The sequence below is a fragment of the Schistosoma mansoni genome, chromosome W (genome assembly GCF_000237925.1).
Source record: "Schistosoma mansoni strain Puerto Rico chromosome W, complete genome".
NCBI lineage: Eukaryota > Metazoa > Platyhelminthes > Trematoda > Strigeidida > Schistosomatidae > Schistosoma > Schistosoma mansoni.
In genome coordinates this window covers 44,341,334-44,364,169 of record NC_031502.1, presented here as the reverse complement: position 1 = coordinate 44,364,169, position 22,836 = coordinate 44,341,334, and the positions used below count along the sequence as shown (strand labels likewise).

The 22,836-nt window shown below is 31.1% G+C and overlaps 1 protein-coding gene across 1 annotated transcript in view; it reads right to left on the bottom strand.

Annotated features, from left to right (window-relative positions):
- Smp_176540 (putative cadherin) overlaps positions 1 to 22,623 on the bottom strand; it is a gene marked incomplete at its 5' end in the record, with an annotated part of 53,246 nt that extends 30,623 nt beyond the window's left edge. The window contains 2 exons of the mRNA XM_018789833.1: positions 20,851 to 21,389; positions 21,489 to 22,623. Coding sequence (XP_018655236.1) covers positions 20,851 to 21,389; positions 21,489 to 22,623 — 1,674 coding nt within the window. The remainder of the gene's footprint in view (positions 1 to 20,850; positions 21,390 to 21,488) is intronic.
- Positions 22,624 to 22,836: the final 213 nt, after the last annotated feature.

The window sequence follows — 22,836 nt, the reverse complement described above, 5'->3', positions numbered from 1 at the left end:
CCAAAGAGTCATCATTACTTACAAATTACTCAAGTAATAATATGAAGGGGTTAAAAAGAAATCATTCCTTGTTAATGACATAGAGCTGAAACGTTCATATTAAAGGTAATTGGGGTAAAAATTGAATGAAACTTGACAACTGGTGTGGTAAAATGTCTTTACTATAAAAGAAAACCTCTGACAAATGAAAACCAGGAATAAAATTTTATAAAAGAAGAGTTTAGACCTTTCATGACTGATGAAGACAACAGAATAATTTATGTAATAATCTAAATTATCTTGCAATGAATTGTGTTAAGACTTCATACTTATATTTTGGTAAAAACGTTAACATTTTGATAATTGATTACATGGAAAGTCATTTACATAAATGTTTTATGTATTTAAAACTGCTTAAAAGATTCAAACCAAAAAAACTCATGAGGCAAAAGTAACTTCTACATTCATTGCATATTTGCAAATACATGTTTCGCTTAGGCTTCCCTGATAAATTCAGCTGGTCCTGAAGACGTTAGACATGTAAATAATCATAAGATATTTGTTATAAATGTGTGTTAGTATATCATTTAGCTATTCTGGTGAGAATTATTACTGTTGATTCGTCTCTAGCTTTTCCACATTGTCGAGAAACTCCCGAAATATTTCAAAAGTGTTAACTTCAAATGGAACAGATTTTTGATTCTTAAGCCAGTGTCACCAAAATGTATTTTGTCAAAATAATGTTGAGCTGCCCAGGCAAAGTGTTGATAATGCTGACTGACTAGTGAGGAAGATGGTTCTATATATATAAACTATACGACTGCCTACCTGTGTATACATACCGACATAACTTTTTAACAATGACCGCATGATTTTGACTAAATGAAACCACTTTCATGCAAGTATCACTGAGATCTAAAAGCATCGCCTAACCTTAAGTTCAATAACTAAAATTTGATATAAGGGAAAATGAATTCTAAATTCTCTTCACTGATTAACCTGAAGCTGGTTATTCGACGTATTTTTGAGCAGTGTTGTGTTCGTTTCTTTTAATTATATTTAAAAGCATAAAGGATGTTTTAGAAATTATTTGAGCGTCATAATAATAATAACCTTAGGTACCGTTGCTGTTCTGTATCACAATATTATGTCCAGCTTGGGAAAGGGTAAGAAGCATGTTCGATGCGCTTTTCTGGACTGTACTTTTGCTTTTGATTCTATACCAAGACAGGTTTTATGCAATAAATCAACCAGCGTCAACAGTGGCAGCTGGATAACCAGCCGACTGTGTTCCTACCTCTTTGGAGGAGAATATGTACACTGTGTTTGCAGGAAAGTGTTCAATATCTCTACAGTCTAATGAGGGTGTGCCACAAGGAGCTGTTCTCTCAACTCTTCTATTTTTTTTTCTGTATTATCTACTATCTTCCACAGAAAGCACTTTTGCGAATTATGCAGACGATCTCAGTCTATGTATGTCAAATTTCACCTTTTTACATCTCAGAGAAATGAATCAGTTTTTGTCTCATATTGAATGATGGTCTGTTGTCAATGATCCCATACTTAATCCGTCTAAATGTCAAGCTGTTAACTTTAGCCTGAGACATGAATAGCACCATAATGCTTGTGCCGTTGGAGACTCTTTGATAAACACAGTGTTGAAGGTCAAGTATCCTGGTTTTACTATTTCCTATGATCTCTGTTGGTCCTCTCAGCAAATATACTCTGTGACGAACAGGTTATTAGAGTTGACTTAGTCAATAACCTGTTTTCCTAAACATGTCGTTAATTGAAAAGTAGTACAAATTTATATTTTTTCCGCCTTTTCCCTTTCTTTTTTTTTTACTTTTGTAACAGAAACTTGTTGAAATACCTCGTGCTGATAATTCTATATTGTACCAAAATGTAATATTGAATTGTTCTATTAATAATAATAATAATGCATAGGTTAAATATCTACCAATTATAATTAAGAAGATAGCTCAATACTTTTAACATAATTCGAGATTTTTTCAAAGTTCTGGACCATCTTGTGTAACCATGACAAAAACAGTACCTAATGAATATTCACAGACGTCTAAAGTAAAATGTACTGTTTAAGAATGATATTCAGATAGTTTTATAGTTTAGTAATTTAGTTTCAATAACATCTAGAATAACTTTAGCTAAGCGTTTAAACGATATTATGACTAGTTTTAAGTTGAACCAATTTTGGATTGTTAGGTTTATTTTGATCTTAATAACCGTGGTAATCAATATATTGTTTATGATCAACATAACTATTTTCGAGTGACTGTGGATAATATTGATCTGTTTATATTTTCTATTTATATTTATTTATGTTCATTATATAAGATAAATTCAATTTCAAATGTCAAATAAAAAGTCACCGATATTCGCTGGATTTGTGTTATTTATCTGTTTCATTTAAATAAATACATAAAATCATTTCCATTTTAAGTGGTCAATGACCTTAAATTATCATTAATTTTTTAAGGACATGATATATTGAGTAAAAATTTGAAGCAAAACATATTTAGTCATGAAAAGATATATGTACGAATTTAAAATCACTAATGGTTTAAGTTAACAATATATTAGTGTAAATGTAAAGAAACTGTTTCCGCTATATGGTATTGTGGTTTGGGTTACTTATATCCACATGAGTAGTATATAACAGTGGTCGGGCTTTGAATGTATTTCAGTAGAAGAACGATAATGAAAGTACGAAAACTAAACGTAATTGATATGAAAATGCATGAACAATGAAATCAAAGACGATGGACTGATATTTGCAGAATGAACAGTCAAGATTGAGATAATTGATTGAGAGTTGCAAACTTACTGTTTGCTGTATAGTTGTCAGAATTTAATGAGATAGTCTGTAATTTTGTTTTCAAATGCATTCAATTGTTCCCACTCGTCTTCTTGTTCACTACGTTATAAGTAACGAAAAGGATTCATTTACTCTTTTTTTTAAAGACTTAACTAGTGAGATGAAAATAAATTGTATTCGTCAAAATTAAACACTATTTACCCGTTTAATTCTTAAATATAAATGGCATTTGTCGTTATTTCATATCACATTTCATTTTGTACATTAATTTAGTTGTGCCTTAAGTAAGAGAAATATTTTGATGTTTACCCTCGACAGAATAATGAAACAATGGAATAATCGGGTGTCTGTTTGTCTTAACGAAGAATGGCGAATTGCTCACAGCTAAAATTAGTAGCCCTTTCAGCTATAATAAAATAAAAAAATTTCACTCATCTATCAAGTATAGGTATATGTAATTGGCATTAAGTCAGATATTAAGTATAAGAGCTAGTGATTCTATTCAGCTTCTTAAAGTAAAGTATTTGGTTTCACACCACAAACTACCTTTTTAATTTAGTGCTTCAACTACTAAGTTAAAACAAACTATATAGCATAACAACGTGTTCCCTAGTCAATAAGGACTATATATTGTAACCCTCAAAATACAGCAGACAAGCGAACCGATTTCAAAAGTTTTCAATAACATCTTATATTCATTATGATTATTGTATTATTGAAACGGTTAAAACAATATTCAAATTTCTATTCATTATAAATATAGAAGAAATATGTGGAACTTAAGTTCTTCATTAGAAATAACTAATTTATTTGTGTACTAACCATTTAGTATATGTATAAACTTTGAGACAAAACAATAATAGTTTATGGAAAACCAAGTCAGAGTATACAAACAATTCTCGATAATCTGTTCTTAACCATTGAAAATAAACATTGCTATTAGCTGACAACAATAAACAGAAAGAATGTGCTTGTTCTCCATAAGATCTATCCAGTGAAAAAAATAAAGTTTCGTTCTAATTACAAGTTTTCTAAAGAAGTCGTTCGTTTAGTTATTTATGAGAAAAAATAGTTTAATGAATCGAGTTACTGAATTTTTAATGAACATGAAGTGTATAGATTATGGTTTGGTTAAGTTTTTTAATCTTTTAAAGTAGATTTGAAAAGTTCAAAATCAATTTCATGGAACTAGTGTTTCGAATAAAAATTTTGTGATGTGTTTTGCTTGTGTAAAAATGAAGGTGCAGAACAATTCAAGTGATTCACAAAAAGCACTATTTAATAACTTTCGGTAACCCGTCATATTCAAGAGAATAGTGATCGGGTAAGCTCATGAAATGGTGCGTCACTAGACTTGTATATCAGTGGGTATGAATATTACGAGTCAAACGACAGAAACAACTAACCGTCACATTTTTAGATTAGTTGGGTTAATCTCAGGTCATAATGTGGTGTGTTACTGATGTCGATAGATATAAGTAGCATGTTTCATCAATCGAAAGTGAAATGTCTGTTGGCAGATGGTTGAAAAGATCAAAGAAAAGAGTGTGAGAACAAAGAATGATTGGCGTAGGAACAAAAGAACAATAAAATATGAGACAATCGACAGATAGTTGCAAAATGAACAGTCAGGTTTGAGACAATCAATTGACATTTTGCAAATGATATTACTAAGAGATTCTTTAATTTTGTGTACAAATACATTCGATTGTCCCTATCTGTGTTCTCGTTCACCAGAATACTGCTAATACTCTCAACTTTTTTCAAACGAAATTATCTGATGATAATACTACTGTGGGTAACTTACTTAAAAAAGACTTCATACTAGGGTCTTAGGTTATACATCATTTTACGAAGTAGGGCTTAGGTTTTCAATTAACTTAGTTTACAAATTTGTATTTTTGGATCATATACGAACACTAAGATTTATTAAGCAACGGCTATGATTCAGGTTATACTAGGAATATCCTTCATATTTGGACACTATAATCTTATGTTTATAATGATAACACAATGAAAATCTGATCAAAATAACTCGATCAAATCTGACAATAGAGAATGTTGTTAAAAAAATACTTAGACTTGCCACTCCATGCATTATTATTTTACTCTTTTAATGATGACAATGTTAACAATATACATCAATGAATTAAATACAGAAAATATTATTGTTTATAACTTCTTTGTTCACTAATATTACCATGGTTTACTCATTGTCATCTACTCAATATATCGTGCTGATAAGCAAGGGTATTTCTACCCGCAGCTTGTGCTGATGATGTCGTTCAAAAGGACGATTAAAGCTCTACGGCCAAACCATCCAGCTCAGAGAACAAAACTCCATCAAAAGGGGTATTTTTACAAAACACTACTGATTTACAGTATCTATTTATTAAAAAATAAATTTTATAAAACATTTTGAAAATACTTTTTTGCATAATTCATATTTAATTTCCGGTTGTTTTCTGTGACATTTTGTCGACAAATGGCATCAATAGGAAACTGATAGGAAAAAAATAAAAGACAGCTCATCAAGCAAAGGTATTTTTGTTTCTTATTGTGGCAAACTTTGTAGATTATTACAATACACTATCATATATACCTTATAATGAAACAAAATTAGATGAAAGAGTAACGGAGATGAAAATACAAAATTTTGTAACTAACTACTCAAAATGTAGCAATTTTCAGAATGTTACATTTATTTTTCTCTCGAAACTTTCTTTTATGGTTTACACCAATGTATCTTACAAATTAATGTCCCCCTAACTAGACAATAATAATAAAACGAATGAAAATGTAAAAGTTCACATACAATTACATTTGTTGGCTTAATATTTTATATTTAGTGACTACCTTTCACAGTACTAACTTGCTGGATGTGATCTAAACACACTCGATATAAGCATGTATAAACTTTTTTTCTTAGGCAAACGAAAACCGAGTAAATTCTGTCACATAGATAGTACAGTAGACTCTACAGTACCACAACAATGACAACATCAAAACTGTGGATACAAACTGATGAAATAAGTCACAGGAAGAAATAAATTCCAAATAAAATTTATTTTTCTCATAGAAACTAATAGTTTCTCCAATGTTCTTTTGTAATTCAGAACAAGATATGATGATCTACAAAAGATGAGTTGCATGTTATTTATACAAATCTTGCACATAATGACCCTTTGAATAAACAATATTTGGAATTAATGAGATGAGTATACTTTCGCTTATTCAAATACATTTTTTAATGATCCGTTATATATCTTCAGAGCGATTGATCTTCAAATCATGACTTTCTTTTTATGATATAATCAAATGAATTGTGTATATTCATTAGGCTAAACGTATATGAATACAATTTGTAACTTTAATGACTGAAAAAGAAAATATGATCTATGAGAACAGATGATAATTAAGAATTTTTCTACATTTTGATTATTTCCCACCCCCCCAATGAGAAATTATTTAATATTGGTTTCATCAAGTTCTATGAATAAAGTGTATATAATACAAAAAACTAAACAAAATTACTTTAACTGATTAGATTTCATGCTATAAAATTATATTAATGTTACCTTAGTTTGACCTGGTCACGCAAAACACTTCATGACTATTACTGTATATTATGAAATAGTTTTATAAAAGAAAACAAAAATTTTTTTTTTCATATTGACAATAATATTATCATTTTACTCAAAGTTCAGATTAATTTTGATAATTTCATTGATGAAAATTCTTCTTTCTTTTCTTTGAAAGACTAAGTTATTCACTGTTAAGATAAACTTTAATATGATTGTGTGAGTAAATATTCAATATATATCTAAAGTGTGATAATTTATACATACATTGAATTAGGACGTTAGGAGTCCTGTTGAATAATACGTTAAATAACTTGGTAACAATTCTAACATGATAAAATGAAAGAATTTCAATAAATCCTTAAATATTGCTTGAAACTATACTGAATGTTTTAATTGAAATCATGAACCGATCAGTATTAGACCACCACTGAAAATCTTGAAGCACTGGACGTCCGTTTCGTCTTAGTATCGAACTTCTCTGCAGTGCGCATCCGCGATCCCGCACGTTAGGGTTAGAACCCGGGATTTTTGGTCTCCCGTGTGAATGCTCAAACTCTAGACTACTGAGCCTTCATTCAATGGTGTTATTATCTAACTTCGGCCGATCCATGATATCCTTAAGCACTAAACATACAATATATTTTGGCTGTTTTTACATTTTTATGTATGAGAAATATTGTTCAGGAGAATAACAAATAGATGAATAATTTTTTCCTTATTAATAAAATTTTCTACACCATAACTGAAAAGAAGATTTTTCAAACTATCGTTTCTTTCTCAAAATAGATACTACTTTGAAGTCATCTACTATCCTATAAACAAAAAAAGTTGTGTAATCAGTTTAGGTGTGTCTCACTTAAAATGAGATAAATAATGCCGAATATAGATTTCTATGCTTTACTTCATTTTTAATTTTTAAGTTTTGTCTAGTCAAATAAACGGCAGGTATGATACAAATACTACTGTTAACGAGCTAATAACAACAACTCTTGAATTGAAAAGTAAACTGTCAAATCAATTGAACAATAAAAATGAACGAAAAATAATTTACCACAGTAACCATAGTTACCCAATAAAAAAAGGATACATAATCTGTTTATCTGAGAAAACAAAATTTAAGTTGCAAAACGTCAAACCTTAAAATTGTTCTCTTTTATTGAATTCATACCTGCCTCAAACTTTTATTATTCCCATATGATTTAGCCTGTGTTTTTTTTATATTTAATACCATTTCTCAACTAAGGTTTATCTTAGATACCTCTACTGTATATATATTATGCAACAGGATTATCGTAAAACAATCAAATATGTAGAATAAAGTATCGTTTCAAAAGGAGAAAACTTTCCATGATTAGAAGGAACAAAATATTCCAGTAGTTGAATCATTTTATTGATATTTGCTTCATTTTTATTAAAATTTTGTTTATTTACTCATATAATCAAAATATTTATGGTAAAAACAATTTTTTGGTTTCTCCGTAATGTATGAGTATTTAGGTTGAACAAAAACAACATTTTGTTTACGTTTCATTCGGTTCCTTTTTTTTAAAAAAAATACTTATTTTACGTTGAATAAAATGTTTACTTTGGTTGATATTTCTTCTCTCTAGTTGAATGAAACGGTTAAATATTATTCATTATATTAGTAAGTTATTATGATTTTAAATAGGAAACACTTTTAATCACTTATTTATGATGTTTATGGTGTATATTTCTCTGGTTGTTAGAATGGGTTATTGCTTACTTATGTGTATATTTATTATTATTCCTATTTAATGTATATAAAATAGACAGGTTATTTATTTTACTAGAAAGAACAGACGATTGAGAAGAAAAGATTAATTTTCGATCATTAAACTGTACAGAGAACAGTAAACCGATTATTAATTATTATCAGAAGGGGTTTTTGCGGATATTATAGTCATTTTAATAGCTGAGATCATGAGTCAATTGAAACTAGACCACCATCGAAAACCTGGAAGCACTGGATGGCCGTTTCGTCCTATTATGGGACTCCTCAGCAGAGCGTATCCACAATCCCGCCTCACGAGATTCGAACCCTGGACCTATCAGTCTCGCGCGCGAGCGCCTAACCTCTAGACCACTGAGCCGGCCGGCATCCAACTGTGTTAATGTCTAACTTCAACCGATCCCCGGAATTGAGCGACACACCCACTATTTTCGCCAATGAGTTGCTATCTCACAACAGACCTGGTTGAACTCCACTGGTCACTGCTTCTGACTAGAACTCCATGAAATACCTCTTGAAGCCAGTCACTAGTTAGCATTGGTTGAATAATATCAGAAAGGGTTTTTGTGGATATCATAGCAATTTTAATAGTTGAGATCATGAGTTTGAGAATGAACATGAACAGGATGTGAGTCATTATTAGTTGTTTCGCTGATAGGACAATTTGTATTATATTATTTTGTTGTTGTTGTTGTGGAAATGGAGATTAACTAATAATGAGTTTCTTTTTGATACTTCTATTCCCTATGCCTTTACATACTTAAGGTCATTTGGTTAAAAGTAATCTATATATATGAACTATTTGACCTAAACAAAAATAAAATTGAAATAAAAAATTTTCTTTGTTTTTAAGTATTAAAAAGTGTTAAAATGAAATCTTATGACAACTAGTTAAAAAGAAGTATTCACTTAATGAATGCACGATTTGATTGTCATACTTTATAATTAAAGTAGAATAACTTTAATTGATAAAGGGTTAAAAATGAACGATATTTGAGCGAACAATTGCGTTCAATAACTTCATCATCAGGCTCTACAGTCATAGGTTCATAATTATTGTGCTATTTTACAAAGGCCAAAATGAGGCATGTATTAATTAATTTGGCAATGTTATATGTGAACATTTGCATCTGTTACGACATATATACTTGAAGATTGTGTTGTTTGTAAATTAGAAAGGTCATTTAATAAAGGTCAAAATGATTTGCAATAAAGTGTCCAGTCACAATCAGTATAATAATAATATAGGAAAAATGAAAATGCAAAAAAATCGTGGGAATAAAATGCATAGTAGGGGAATTTCATCTTGGTAATTGAGATAATAATGATGATCCAGCTGACGAGTCCCAATAGAACGAAACGCGCGTCCTGAATTCTACTGCTAGCCACTGTCCATCTTTGCTTATAAAATCATCAAAGCTTATCGATTATCCTATTCTCTACAAAAAAAGCAGATTGTTTTCTTTTACTGGTGTTATCTGAATTCACAAGGACCCAAATTATTTACATAAGATAAACGTAAACTATTTCATTTACTAAATAATGACGAAAACAGGTGTTTTATCATTTCATTTACTCTGTCAAATAAGCTTTAACAATCATACAAAGTAGAGTGTTTTACTACTTAGCAAAATATTACATTAAATAAATAAACAATTATTTAAGAAAAACAATAACAATAGTGAGTAAATAATCAGTCAAGATCAACACCATCTTTAATAAAGAGAACAGAAAGAAGTCTCAAATTTCTTTTGGTCTCAGATCTTACAATGAATTAAATGTCAATTTATATTTCGTCTTTTCTTCTCTACAAATTAAACTCATTGTTTTCTTAAAGGAAAAATACTATCTTTAAAAAAATCCCATAACCATATGCAATTTTTACAAGAAAGTCTCATTTAATCACTCATATAAGACAATTGTAAAATACACAAATACTCAATTGAGGTGATTGATGAGATGATGTAAAAGACAAAGAAAAATGAAGAAGAAATAGATTATCATAAAACTTATCATACATTTATCATTTCTTTTTTTGTATAACAGAAGCTACTATTCGTTCATTAGTATAAACTTTAAAACAAAAACAACAAACAAATAACTATCAATCAGTATATTGGTCTTTTTACTGTTTGCTATGTATTGTTTTTTTGTCACCTAAAATGCACAACTTTTCTATGTATTATTTGGATAATTATCATCACTTTTGAATTTTACCACGTTTAATAATGAAGTATATCACCATTGTTGTTAATCTACACGTGCTTACAACTTTTGTTTCAAGTGCTTTTTTTAAAGAAATTATAAATATAGTTTCATTTACAACGTAGCGCAAACATAAATATAAGTAGTAATAGTAGTGTTGTATGCCCTACAATGAAGATATAAAACTGATGTATTAAATGTATGATTTCCATATTTTACAAAGTTAATATGTGATTTCGCTCAGAAAATTAATCCGTTTTCATCATCATGTCCTCCTTTACAGCACAGGTAGTAGTGTGGTGTGGTCTACTTATATCCACATACGTAGTATAGGGCAATAGTCAGACATCGAATGTATTTTGGTAGAAGATCGATAAGGAACGAACATGAATGAAGTGCAATCGGTATGAAAATGCAAAAACAATGAAATCAGAGAAGATAGACTGATATTTGCAGAAGAAACAGTTAAGATTGAGACAATTGATTGTTATTTTACAAATTAACTGTTTACTGTATGGTTATCAGAATTTAGTGAGTCTGTAATTTTTGCTGAAATTCATTCGATTGTTCACACTCGTGTTCTGTTCACTACAGTAGTAGTAGTAGTAGCAACACAAAGTAGTCAAAGAAAGAACGATCAAATAAACTAAGAATAGAATTTACTTCTAACAAAATGAGAAAAATAACACATTGATAATCGATGGTTGATGTTCGTTCGACACATTTTTTTACGATCTTTATTAAGGTAACAATTAATATAAATGAGATTGTTGTTTTGTTACTCGTTATTGTTATGTGGGCGTTTTAATTTTTTTATTTTTATTTATTTTCTGACAAATACCAACTATTCAGACAAAGATCATTAGCAAATTAGTTACGCTATTTTTTTATTGTTAAATTCTTTATTTTATTATTGAATCTGATCTAAAAAAAATAATCCCATTTATATAAATTGACCAATAAAAACAATACGGTGTAATTATATTATTTTATTCATGAATTAATTATAATTAACTTTAGAAAGCACATCTTAATTATAATTTATTGAAAAATAATGGATACTGAATAACATTACTATTTTAGTTATGAACTTTATAGATAACACATTAACATCAACATAATTAGTGATTAGCTTTATGAGAAACTGGTCGAGATAAGTAGGATATCTGAGGTAAGCAGAAAATCAAACTTCACGACAGTAAGGAGTAGAGTGTATGATCAAATTAGAGCTTTAACTGATTAAGAGTGAAAATGTAAACTAGTGGATTGGGAAAAATCAGTATTAATTTATTTTGAGTTCGATAACAACTGTTGATCGACCGCAACTTTATGAAATATTCTCTTACTAACAGAGTCAATAATGAAAATTATCATAACAATGCAGGAATTTTTTGACATAGTAACATCACACGACGCCTTATTACAAAATACTTTCAAATATGTCGGTGTTTCAGTTTATGAGCTGTGGGTGAGTTCATATATTCATATATTAATCGACTAAGTGTAATAAGTCATAAGTGAGTACTAACTGGTTGCACAATAATAAAAGCCATTCAATAAAAAACAACTAGCTATTTGGTTCGAAATAATTTAATTAGGTATTAGGTACAGTAGCAAGTGACAGAAAATAAAAAGATATTTAACTAAATTACGTTAAATTAATTAAAGTGAAATTGTGGTTATATATAAAAGAAATAAGCATCCATTTGTCTTAAAACATACTATTTGATTAGAGTTCAGAATGATAGTTACATAAAGAATCTGTCGGAAGTGACAAGGGTGCAGACGCTGTGGTAGTGAATGACTACACCTTCCGAAAAGTGAAAGTTATTACTGAGATTTGGAGATAAGCGGAATATCCTGTAGATTAGTGTAGGTAGAACTTTCATTAAAAGCATAAGATTATTATAAGACAATCGACATTCGAATTAACTCAGTGCAAGATTTTCCTTGAACTAACATTGAACAGTGGTGGCGCAAAGTGTTTGATGAACTTATTTTCTCGACTTATGCGAACTTACGGATATTCCTTGATATATTATGATCAAGTTTGAAATATCTTGGTGAAATGATGTTGATGCAGTAGTGTGGCTTCGTAATATCATATGAACTTTTGAAGTTAAAAATCAATTACTCTGTCTAGTACAATGAGAATCGTAGTACAATTTCTTATATACATGAAAAGAAATTGATGATCGTAACATTTATTTAAGTGGGATACTTTTGTTGAAATCCTTCTCTTGTTTCCATTAGCTCAATGAAATATCAATCACGATATAAAGAGGTAACAAGCTAATCCTATCGACAATTAGTCCCTTACATCCAACAAGGCTTATTCAGTTAAAACATTAAAAAGCCTTTAACATCTTGAGAGTGAACTACTGTTTATTCGTAAACTGAAGATAAACTAACCGTCAGATCTCTGTAGTTTTCTGTAACTATCTAGCCAGAGTCATTTTGAGATAAAAGTTATTTTCACAATTTTTTATTTATTGATGTTGCTAACTCAGAAATAATTTATGTCACTCAACAGACACTTTCTCAGTGACTGACCGTAAATAATTAGTAGGTGATTCATAACAGAAAAAGTTGCAAAACAAATTTATTTAATTTTGATGACATGGTATCACAATATTGATTAATGAGTTAAATTTACCCTTATTTTCGAAAACAACTTTAGTCATTTTAAGTATCCTTTTACGACTTGTATTTACTGACTTTCTTTTTTGAATGGAAGAAACTCAAAGGTGGGAAATTCTATTATGTAATTAAAATTGGAGTAGTCTAGACTAGAAGATCTTAATTTCTTATTTGTGTTTCATTAAGAAAATTGGATAGTCTGATTTTACACTTCGCATTCGTCTGTCTACTGTAGTTCATGTTGGTTTTATTGATAATGAAAATCATATAAAATTTCTATTTGTCTCTATAAGGCATACTTTAAAACATGGATTTGGTGAATTACAGAGCCTAAACAAATATTATTCATTTCAATAGTTGAGATCATGAGTCATGATCTCAACTATTGAAATTACTATAATATCCAAAAAACCCTTTCTGATAACAAATATTAATGAACAATCTATGGCTTGAACATATTTCGTATCACAAAGTGGATTAAGCCAGACAGATGTGGAAAACCAGGAGGCGCTGAATATCTGTTTCTCACTCGTATAGGACTTTCAGGTGTCTGTACTCATGATCAACAAGGGATTAAACTCTAGACAATGTGAAACCTAACGGGCAAACAAATTCAACAATCCCCACAACCATTTACTCAGAACTACCATGTGATTACTAGTGACTCACACTGAGAGAACATTTCCGGAGTGCTTTCAAGAAGCCGTGGTCAGTGAAACGAATCCGTGTCTATTGTAAGGCAGTTACCCACTTAAGAGAAACGAAGATGGTCATGGAATGTCGCAGGTTGAATTAAGTTAGACATTACCACTTTTGGATGTCAACTCAGTGGTCTGGAGGTTAAGTTTTTGCGCGAGACAGAAGGTGTTGGACTCGATTCCCGATCGCGGGATCGCAGAAGTTCACCGCTGAAAGTCTTGCGCTTAGACAAAATGGCTTCCTAATAGTTCCAGATTTTTTCCAGTATTTTAAACCTCATAGATTCATGATTTAAATGAGACTCGAAAATCTTCACAACCCTTGACAGAAACTGTACATAAACGTATCATCGTTATTGATCTAATTGCTTGTTTTGCTTACTTATTAACTCCACCAACACATCTAGACATCAAAATCACAACCCCGTTTTTTCTAGTCATTGTCGAAAATATAAATGATAGTAAAGATAATAAATGTATATTCGTCTTTTCAAAAGACTCGAAAGAACGATATTTCAAAGTGTCTTATCTCAATTTTTCATAGAATACAAATTCCAAATGAAATTTTATAAAGTTTGTATCATTTATATCATTTTCTATAAAATGGGAAGTTTCGTCAAATATGCTTCCATCCTGATTCATTATTGCACTATTATGCTTTTTCGTCTGTTTTGCATGGAATCGACCATCATTATACATACCACAGAAATATTAAATTAATTTAAAACATAAAGAAAATTCTTTTCTACTTAATATCAAAATACATTATGAAATAACAATAATTGGAATCAGTACTTCCTACTAAGTTCAAATAATTCATTTAATTTAATAGTTGAGTTCATTTGTCAATTAAAGCTAGACAACCATGGAAAATCTAGATGCACTGGATGGCCATTTCGTCCTAGTATGGGACCCCTCAGCAGTGTGCATCCACGATTCCGCCCGCGAGATTCAAACCCGAGACCTTCATTCTCGCTCGCGATCGCTTAAGCTCTGCACCACTGAGCCGGCATCCGACGGTTCGAACCCCGCGAGTGGGATCATGGATTTGTACTTCTGAGTTGTCTCATACTAGGACAAAACGGCCATGCAGTGCTTCCAAGGTTTTCTTGGTGGTATAACTTTAATTAACTCATGAACTCAACTATTAAATTGCTACAATCTGCACAAAAAACCCTCTTCTAATAATTCACTTAGTATTGTTTCCTTGAATTTTCCCATTGACGTTTAGGACTGCAACTGGTCAGTCTCTAACAGAACTATCAGGACTCAATAGCTGAATGGATAACACGAAGGCGTTTGAAGAGAAAGGTACTGGGTTTGAGTCCCAGAGTAAACATCAGCCCTGAGATGCGAGTACATCCAGCTGACGAGTCCAAAATAGGACGAAAAGCGCGTCCTTGATTCACTGCTAGCCACTATCCATCGTTGTCCTCTTCTAATAATTTACTTAACATAGGAAAATATAAAAAAACTTCGAGTTTTCTTTTCTATATAGTTTTCTTTCTTCTTTTTTTATGCCTTCGTAATACGTGAATATTTATGCCGGGAATGAAAGGAAGTTAATGTGCTAGAATATTCTGATATATATATTTTTTAAAAATTAATATCTCAAGTGAATTAAATGTGTACAAATATGTCTGACTAGTTTTGTTTCTTTTTTCATTGCTAATAGGATAAATATATTGAGAAAATTATTTCTGCTATCAATAATCACTTGAACTAATACAATAATCTCTAATCAAAATATTTTTTTTTCATTTCCATAAGTTATTTAATTAAGAAGAAAGAACTATCGGGTTTAGAAGAGAGAAAAAACGTAGTAAGAACAAGCAAGCATATTTTTTGATTGATGATTTAGTTTGTGTACTATAATGATTCATTACATATAAGAAATTAGTTTCATCTAGTAATGAATATTCGATAAATGGACAAACAGAACACTTAGAAAACTGATATGTTGATTTTATCAGTCCTTAACCCCCAAATGCCCTGGTACGGCTGAGAGTGGGGAGAGTCCGCTCTCCCTCTCGAAATGCTCTCACATGGCCACGCGAATATATACCCTCTGCCAGGGAAGTCCTACTCACTGCCTTCTCGTGGCATCACTGTTGTTTACGAAATTGAGAGGACGAAAAGTGAATGTCCGGCGCTTTAACCGGGTTGGTGGACGCGGAAAGGGAGTTGAAAAACCCTGATTCCAAACCAATGGTGCACATGTGCTCCAGTACCCTGAGGGAACAAATGGCGGATGAACCAATCGTTGTTCACCGGCTACCATGGGACTGCATCTCCTTACGATGCTCTACTGCCTTGTGGACTAGACCATTAGGTCAAAGACTCCAGGTGTGGCCCCCTAAGAAAACCACCTGCTTCAGCCTTGGCACCTGGGCAGTATCACAGCCCTCACACGAATCAAATGAGAGTTGTGAGGCGCATATGTATCTGGTGCTTCCTTGTACCAATATTTATGTGTTTAAATACATAAACAGATATCAGTCCTTTATGGGATATTACATTCAGAAGTGTATCCTGTAAACTTACGCAGACTTAGAGTATCGAAGGTTTTATAAAGCTTGATATACGGTCAGGATATTTAAATACCTTATTCTATTTTAATGTTTAATTATATATTTGAATATTTTTGTATTATCAGAGGAAATGCATAATAAACATTGAAGAACGATATTGGTATTAGTATCTGCATAAGTAATAAAACTGTAATAGTCTAATTTAATTGAAGTGCCAATATTGAGTCAATCTCATGGCAAAATAATTGACAAAACTTAGCACAGACTGCGAAAGAGGAAAATAAAATTGGCTATCCTATGATCTAGTCTGTTCCAAGTAAAACTCTTAGAAAATATAACAGTCTAGTTTCATTTCCTCTTCATTTCTCTTAAAGATCATCAGAACTATTATCCCAGAATCAGGGATATGTTATATGTGGTATATTATATAAATCGAATTGGAACTACTAACAGACAGTAATGATATCAATAATATGTTACATTTAAGTGAAAATTGACCCAGTTGCATGAAAAATGTATAAATTATTCCGTGTACCATGTCATTTTTCTAGTATTATCATATCGATTAATTGAAACGGATAACATATGGAACGAATACCTTTAAATTTGTGATATTTTCTATTCCACTTGACCTAATACTTTTACAGTTATATAGACAACCATTATTTTTTACGTTTATCCAATTGTATTTTAATATGATAAGAAAGTCGAATTCAATCAATAATTAGATACAAATAAGTTTCCTTAAAAATTAAATATGTATATATATGTATATATAAGGAAGATGAAACAGACAACGTCAGTGAACTAATCTAACACTATAGTAGAGAAGGAAGTATATTGTAATTCTATAAAATACGTCAAATGTAATTCCTGTTTCATTTTCTATTTATAGATAGCACAATAGAAATATTGATGAGGTTTGTTAGTTTGTTAAAATAACTTAAAATAAAACTAATAAATCAACTGATTAAGATGGACACAATTGAATTTTACTTCATGAAACAAATTCTGATACATATATGATCGATTGTTCTTATTCAGTTTACTTCTATTATCATTGATGTACAATATGAAATGATATACTTCTTTCTTGATCTCTATCCACTAAATATTTTCATTGGGGAACATTGTAGTAAGTATTAGATTGGAAATAGTTAAGATTTATAGTAGGAAATAATAATGTAACTCTCAATTATTTCAATAATCTTATAGATATGAGTTGTATTTCCTAGTTCTATTATTCATTTGTGTAATCGAAACATAAATGGAATATTTACATCCACCCGAAAAAATCAGTACACAGAAGTTTATGTTGATATATTAACATGTAATTCGTTAATCAAACAAACACGTACTAATAGACGTGTTACGTTTTTGTGTGCTGTTTAAGTAGTTTAATGCAATGTAATCGATCTGAGAAAGATCTTAATAGTAACTATTTTTACGTTCCATTTGTATTCAAAAAACAGTGTCTTGCATCTTTTTTCATTTTGTTTGTTTAGTTGTTAGCATAAAATTGTAATAATAAGCTATTTCAGTATTCGTTGGCCGAATAGCATTAGCAACAGCCTACTGTGAGAGAGAATAGACCAGCTCCCAACTGAAGAAGAAATTAGGAAAAAACGATGGAGTTGGATAGGATATACATTGAGGAAATCATCATGAGGCAAGCGCTAACTTGGAATGATGGAAGTAAATGGGAAAGAGGAAGGTTGAAGAACACGCTGCATCGAGTATTGAGAGCAGATATGATTGGGATGAATAGCAACTAGAAAGGATTGTCTAGGATAGAATTGGATGGAGAATGCTGGTGAACGGCTTTCGCTAAACCATGAGAAGTAACAGGCGTAAAGAAGTAGTTATATAATATCTATTGCCTAATGATGTTAAGTTTGAAGTTCATTGTATTTATGAAAGTGGTTTGGTAGTCGAATAGTAGGTATACACTGTTATAAAGACGATAAAACGTTTCTTCTAATAAGAACTATTGTTGTATAAAATTTATCACTTTTAATTTCAGGTTTAATCGATAGCAATAATATTGAAATCATTTCGTTTATTGTAAGATATAGAACACGAGAATAGATCATAGATAAGTTTGAATCTAATTTCTAATACTCAACAGAAATTTTCAATAAAGAATTAAGAAAACTTTCATTTAAGATTAAATAACAATCACTAATAGCAATAAATAAAAACAAGATAATCAGTTAATGGTAGTAATTTTATAGTTGAAATTATGAATCAATTGAAGCTAGACCACCATGGAAAATCTGGAAGTACTGGACGGCCGCTTCGTCCTATTGTGGGACTTCTCAGCAGTGCACATCCACGATCTCGCCTCGCAAGATTCAAACCCAGGACATATCAGTCTCGCGCGCGAGCGCTTAACCACGAGACCACTGGGCCGGCATCCGACGTTCGTCCAGTGCTTGCAGGTTTCCATGGTGGTCTAGCTTCAATCGACTCATGATTTCAACTATAAAACTACTGAAATCTCCACAAAAGTCCCTTCTAATATTAGTAATGTTCAATGACAAAACGCATGGACAATATTTATTTGTTCATATTTGTTTTAATATATATTTTTACTGTAAAACAAAAATTTAGGGAAAAGTATATGACGGACAAGAATAATTACGTCATTTCATTCCATTTATGATGATATATATATACATTAGTAGTCAGGTTTGTGAAATAATGCAGAAAGGATTGTTTTAGGGTTGTAATCAAAGAAATTAGAACATGTTCAGATCGTATTATAAATTGAACTTAGTCTCGATTAGATTGTTTTGCTATCGAAATCATAATAAATGCATGATATGCAATAGATCATTTATATAAGTTTATTCACAACATTTCTTAGAGTTTGCCATGAAATATCTACAGTTAATTTTCATACCATTATCACTATTATAAAGAATATTAGAATCTTACGTAACAAATGAAATTTCCAAGATGTGAAGAAATATTTAGTTAAACCTTTATAAAGATAGCAAATAAATAGGTCTTCCTCGAAGATGAGATATCTAATATTAGAACGAAAGATTTACAAAAATGATTTAATCTTCGAAAATTTTGATTTAAAAGCTCACTTGATTAAAAAACCTATTGACATGTTTTACAAATGCTCACAATAGAAAAGATTTATTCACTTTTTATCATCTATCCCTTAGATCTTAAATTTTAAAATCACATTCTATCTTTTATTCGGCAAATTCACTGCTTTTTGATGAATCACACGATGTATGATTAATGCTGTTTTTTTTGGAGTTGATACAATAACTACTTATAGGACTTCAGAATTCAACTTGATAATTTTTAGATTGTTCTTTCATCGTATGGCTACTTGGATCAATTTATATTTGTTCAGGTTCCAATATTCCTATGATTGACTAACCGATACAATCAATGAAAATGGAGGAATATTGAACTCATTTTTCAATCCTAGCTTCTTGACTCATTATTAATGATTATTTTAATTTATTGCTGAACCTTATAATTCCAAATGCTGTTAAATTAATTCTTCATAATATTTTCTTCATAGAGTGATGAATATGGTTGAAAAATATTCAACTTATCACCTTCATTAAACTTTTAATCCAGAATACATAAACAGAGAAAACAAAAGACTATTATTATGTGTTAAAATCTGTGAATTATTCTCAGATCATTCTCAGAACTGAATATAAAACAAAGCAATTCTATCAAGGTTGCAAATGAGTGTGGATGTTTCTGTAAGATATAGAATTTAAACTGAAACAGATTTTATCAGAAGGGGTTTGGTGGAGATTTTAGTAATTTAATAGAGTTGAGATCATTAGCCAATTGAAGCTAGACCACCATCGAAAATCTGGAAGCACTGGATGGCCGTTTCGTCTTATTATGGGACTCCTCATCAGTGCGCATCCACGATCTCGCACTCGCGAGATTCGAACCCAGGACCTACCAGTCTCGCGCCGGAGCACTTAACCGACAGACCACTGAGCTGGTATCTAGCGGTATTATTGTCTAACTTCAACCGATCCAAGAAATTGAGCAACAGATTTTAATAACACATCAATATATTTATATGCAACACTACAATTAATAAGAATAACGAATTTCCAAGAAGAGAAAATTAGACATCAGCTGTTTAAAAAAATGAATAACCTATGGTCAAAACATTTTTTGTTGTTGATTTTTACACATTTTTATTAGTAAACAGAATTCTAATTCATAAACATAGTCTGTAGATATTTAAATAGACACATAATAACCAATTTTATCATCTATTTTACTAATAAGATAAAAAGAACACCATCAGAAGGGGTTTTTGTGGATATTATAGTAATTTCAATAGTTGAGATCATGAGTCCATTGAAGCTAGACCACCATGGAAAATCTGGAAGCACTGAACAGCCGTTTTGTTCCATCGTGGGACTTTTCACCAGTGCGCATCAACGATTCTGCCTCGCGAGATTCGAACCCAGGACCTATCAGTCTCGCGCGCGAGCGCTTAACCCATAGAGGAGTCCCACAATAGGACGAAACGGCCGTTTAGTGCTTCCAGGTTTCCATGGTAGTCTAGCTTCAATTGACTAATGACTTCAACTATTAAAAAAATAGTTTTGAAATAACTCACTTGACTTGTACGTATTATTCCAGTTTGTGATTCAATGATAAAATGTTTATTAACTTCATCGTCTATTTGTATACTATCAGACTTATGTGAGTCTTTTTCTCCTTCACTAAATGATAATGTTGAAGAAGGTGCAAATTTATAACTTAATACAGCTGCTCTATCTCTGTCTAATGCTGTAGTTGTAAGAATATCCATTCCTGGTGGTGCATTTTCTGGTACTCCACTAACATAAACACGACGTGAAAATTCCGGTTGAAATTCATTTACATCAATAATTTGCACAGTAATTACTCTAGCTGAAGTTAATTGTTGTGGTTTACCATAATCATGACAAACAACTGTTGTACGAATAGTTGATTCACTTTCATAATCAAATACTTTTGCAGTGCGTAATGAATAAATCCCCGGAGTACTAGGAGTAAGTATAAAATTTTGGGTGGTTTTTTCACCGTTTGATAATATGTTACTGTTCGTATCATTCAAGGAACATGATACTTTAGAATTATCACCAGTATCATCATCACGAACGGTTAAAACTGCTATTTGACTTGGTGGAGAGTTCTCCAAGATACTTAATTCATCACCGGGTTTTGGTTCATTGAAACTGTTATGATCTGATTCACCTGTTTTTGACTCACCTACTTTATTTTGATCAGATGAACTAGTAACTAGTGCTGCTCCAGCAGCCACAGCATGAATTGATGGTGGGAAATTATTCACATCTTCTACAGTAAATGTGATGTCAGCAGTTGAATTCTCGTTCCCACTGCATGCTCTATTTACTGCATCACATGCAATTACTTTAAATTCATAGCTATCACGTATATTTGCTGCTAACGGTCTTCTTAGTTTAATTTCACCGGTATCTCTAACAAGCTCGAATGTTTCAGTTAAGTCGGAATCAATATTTCCATGAAAACTATACATAACCCTACCTCTTTCTCCTGAATCAATATCAGTAGCGTTCAGTTGTAATACTACAGTACCAACTGGAATATTTTCAATTAATCGTTTATTAAATCGGGTGTTTGCTAAACGTGGGCTATTATCATTTTCGTCAAGAATTTGAATTTCTAGCGTTTGTCGTGTACATGCACCAGGATCACATGCTTCTAAGCTTGCCTTATATTCAGATACTTGTTCCCTATCAAGTGGACGTAATAATTCTAAACGAACAGTGGGGAGTCCAGATAAATCTAGTTTAAATGTACCTGTATGTTCGACAAGAGTATAACGTTGTATCTGATTTTCAGGGTCAATATCGGCATCTGTTGCTGCATTAATACTTATTAGTGTGCCCACAGTAGTAGCTTCAGATAAAGTGACTGTTTGACTTTGTGCACTGAATGTTGGTCTGTTGTCATTTTGATCTTGAATTTCCACTTTCAATAAAACACTAGCAGCGAATTCTCCTGCAGCTTTGTTTGTTACAAAAATACTAGCTTTTAATTCACATGTAATCACACCACAACAAAGTTTAAATTCCGGACATAGTCGTTCTCTATCAATTAAACGTCCAACACGTATTTCACCAGTTGTTGGTGTGACTGTAAAAAATGTACTATCAGTTAAAAAATGCATTTGTGATCGTAAATTAACGGGTAAACTTGATATAACTGAACCAATACGTGTAGATGGTGCAATTTCTTCACGCATACGAAGACGTAATTCAATTTCATCTACTGCTAAACATTTTCCTGATAATAGTAAAACCCAATAAAAAATCCATAAAATTAACTTTAACTGATAGTAATGACTGTATAAATAATTCATTATTTAGTCAGTAAACTTCGACTGAGTTGAATGACGTCTTGGAAGAGGTGAATAATATTAATAATCCACAATTTCTTGTTTATAGAAATCCATAATGATAAAGCAATTCTTGTAGTATATACAACGGTCGTAGTGATTAGAATGAAATTAATACAGGAAATATATATTTGTGTTCCTTTTTGTTTTTTTTAAATATGTATTCACCAATTCAAA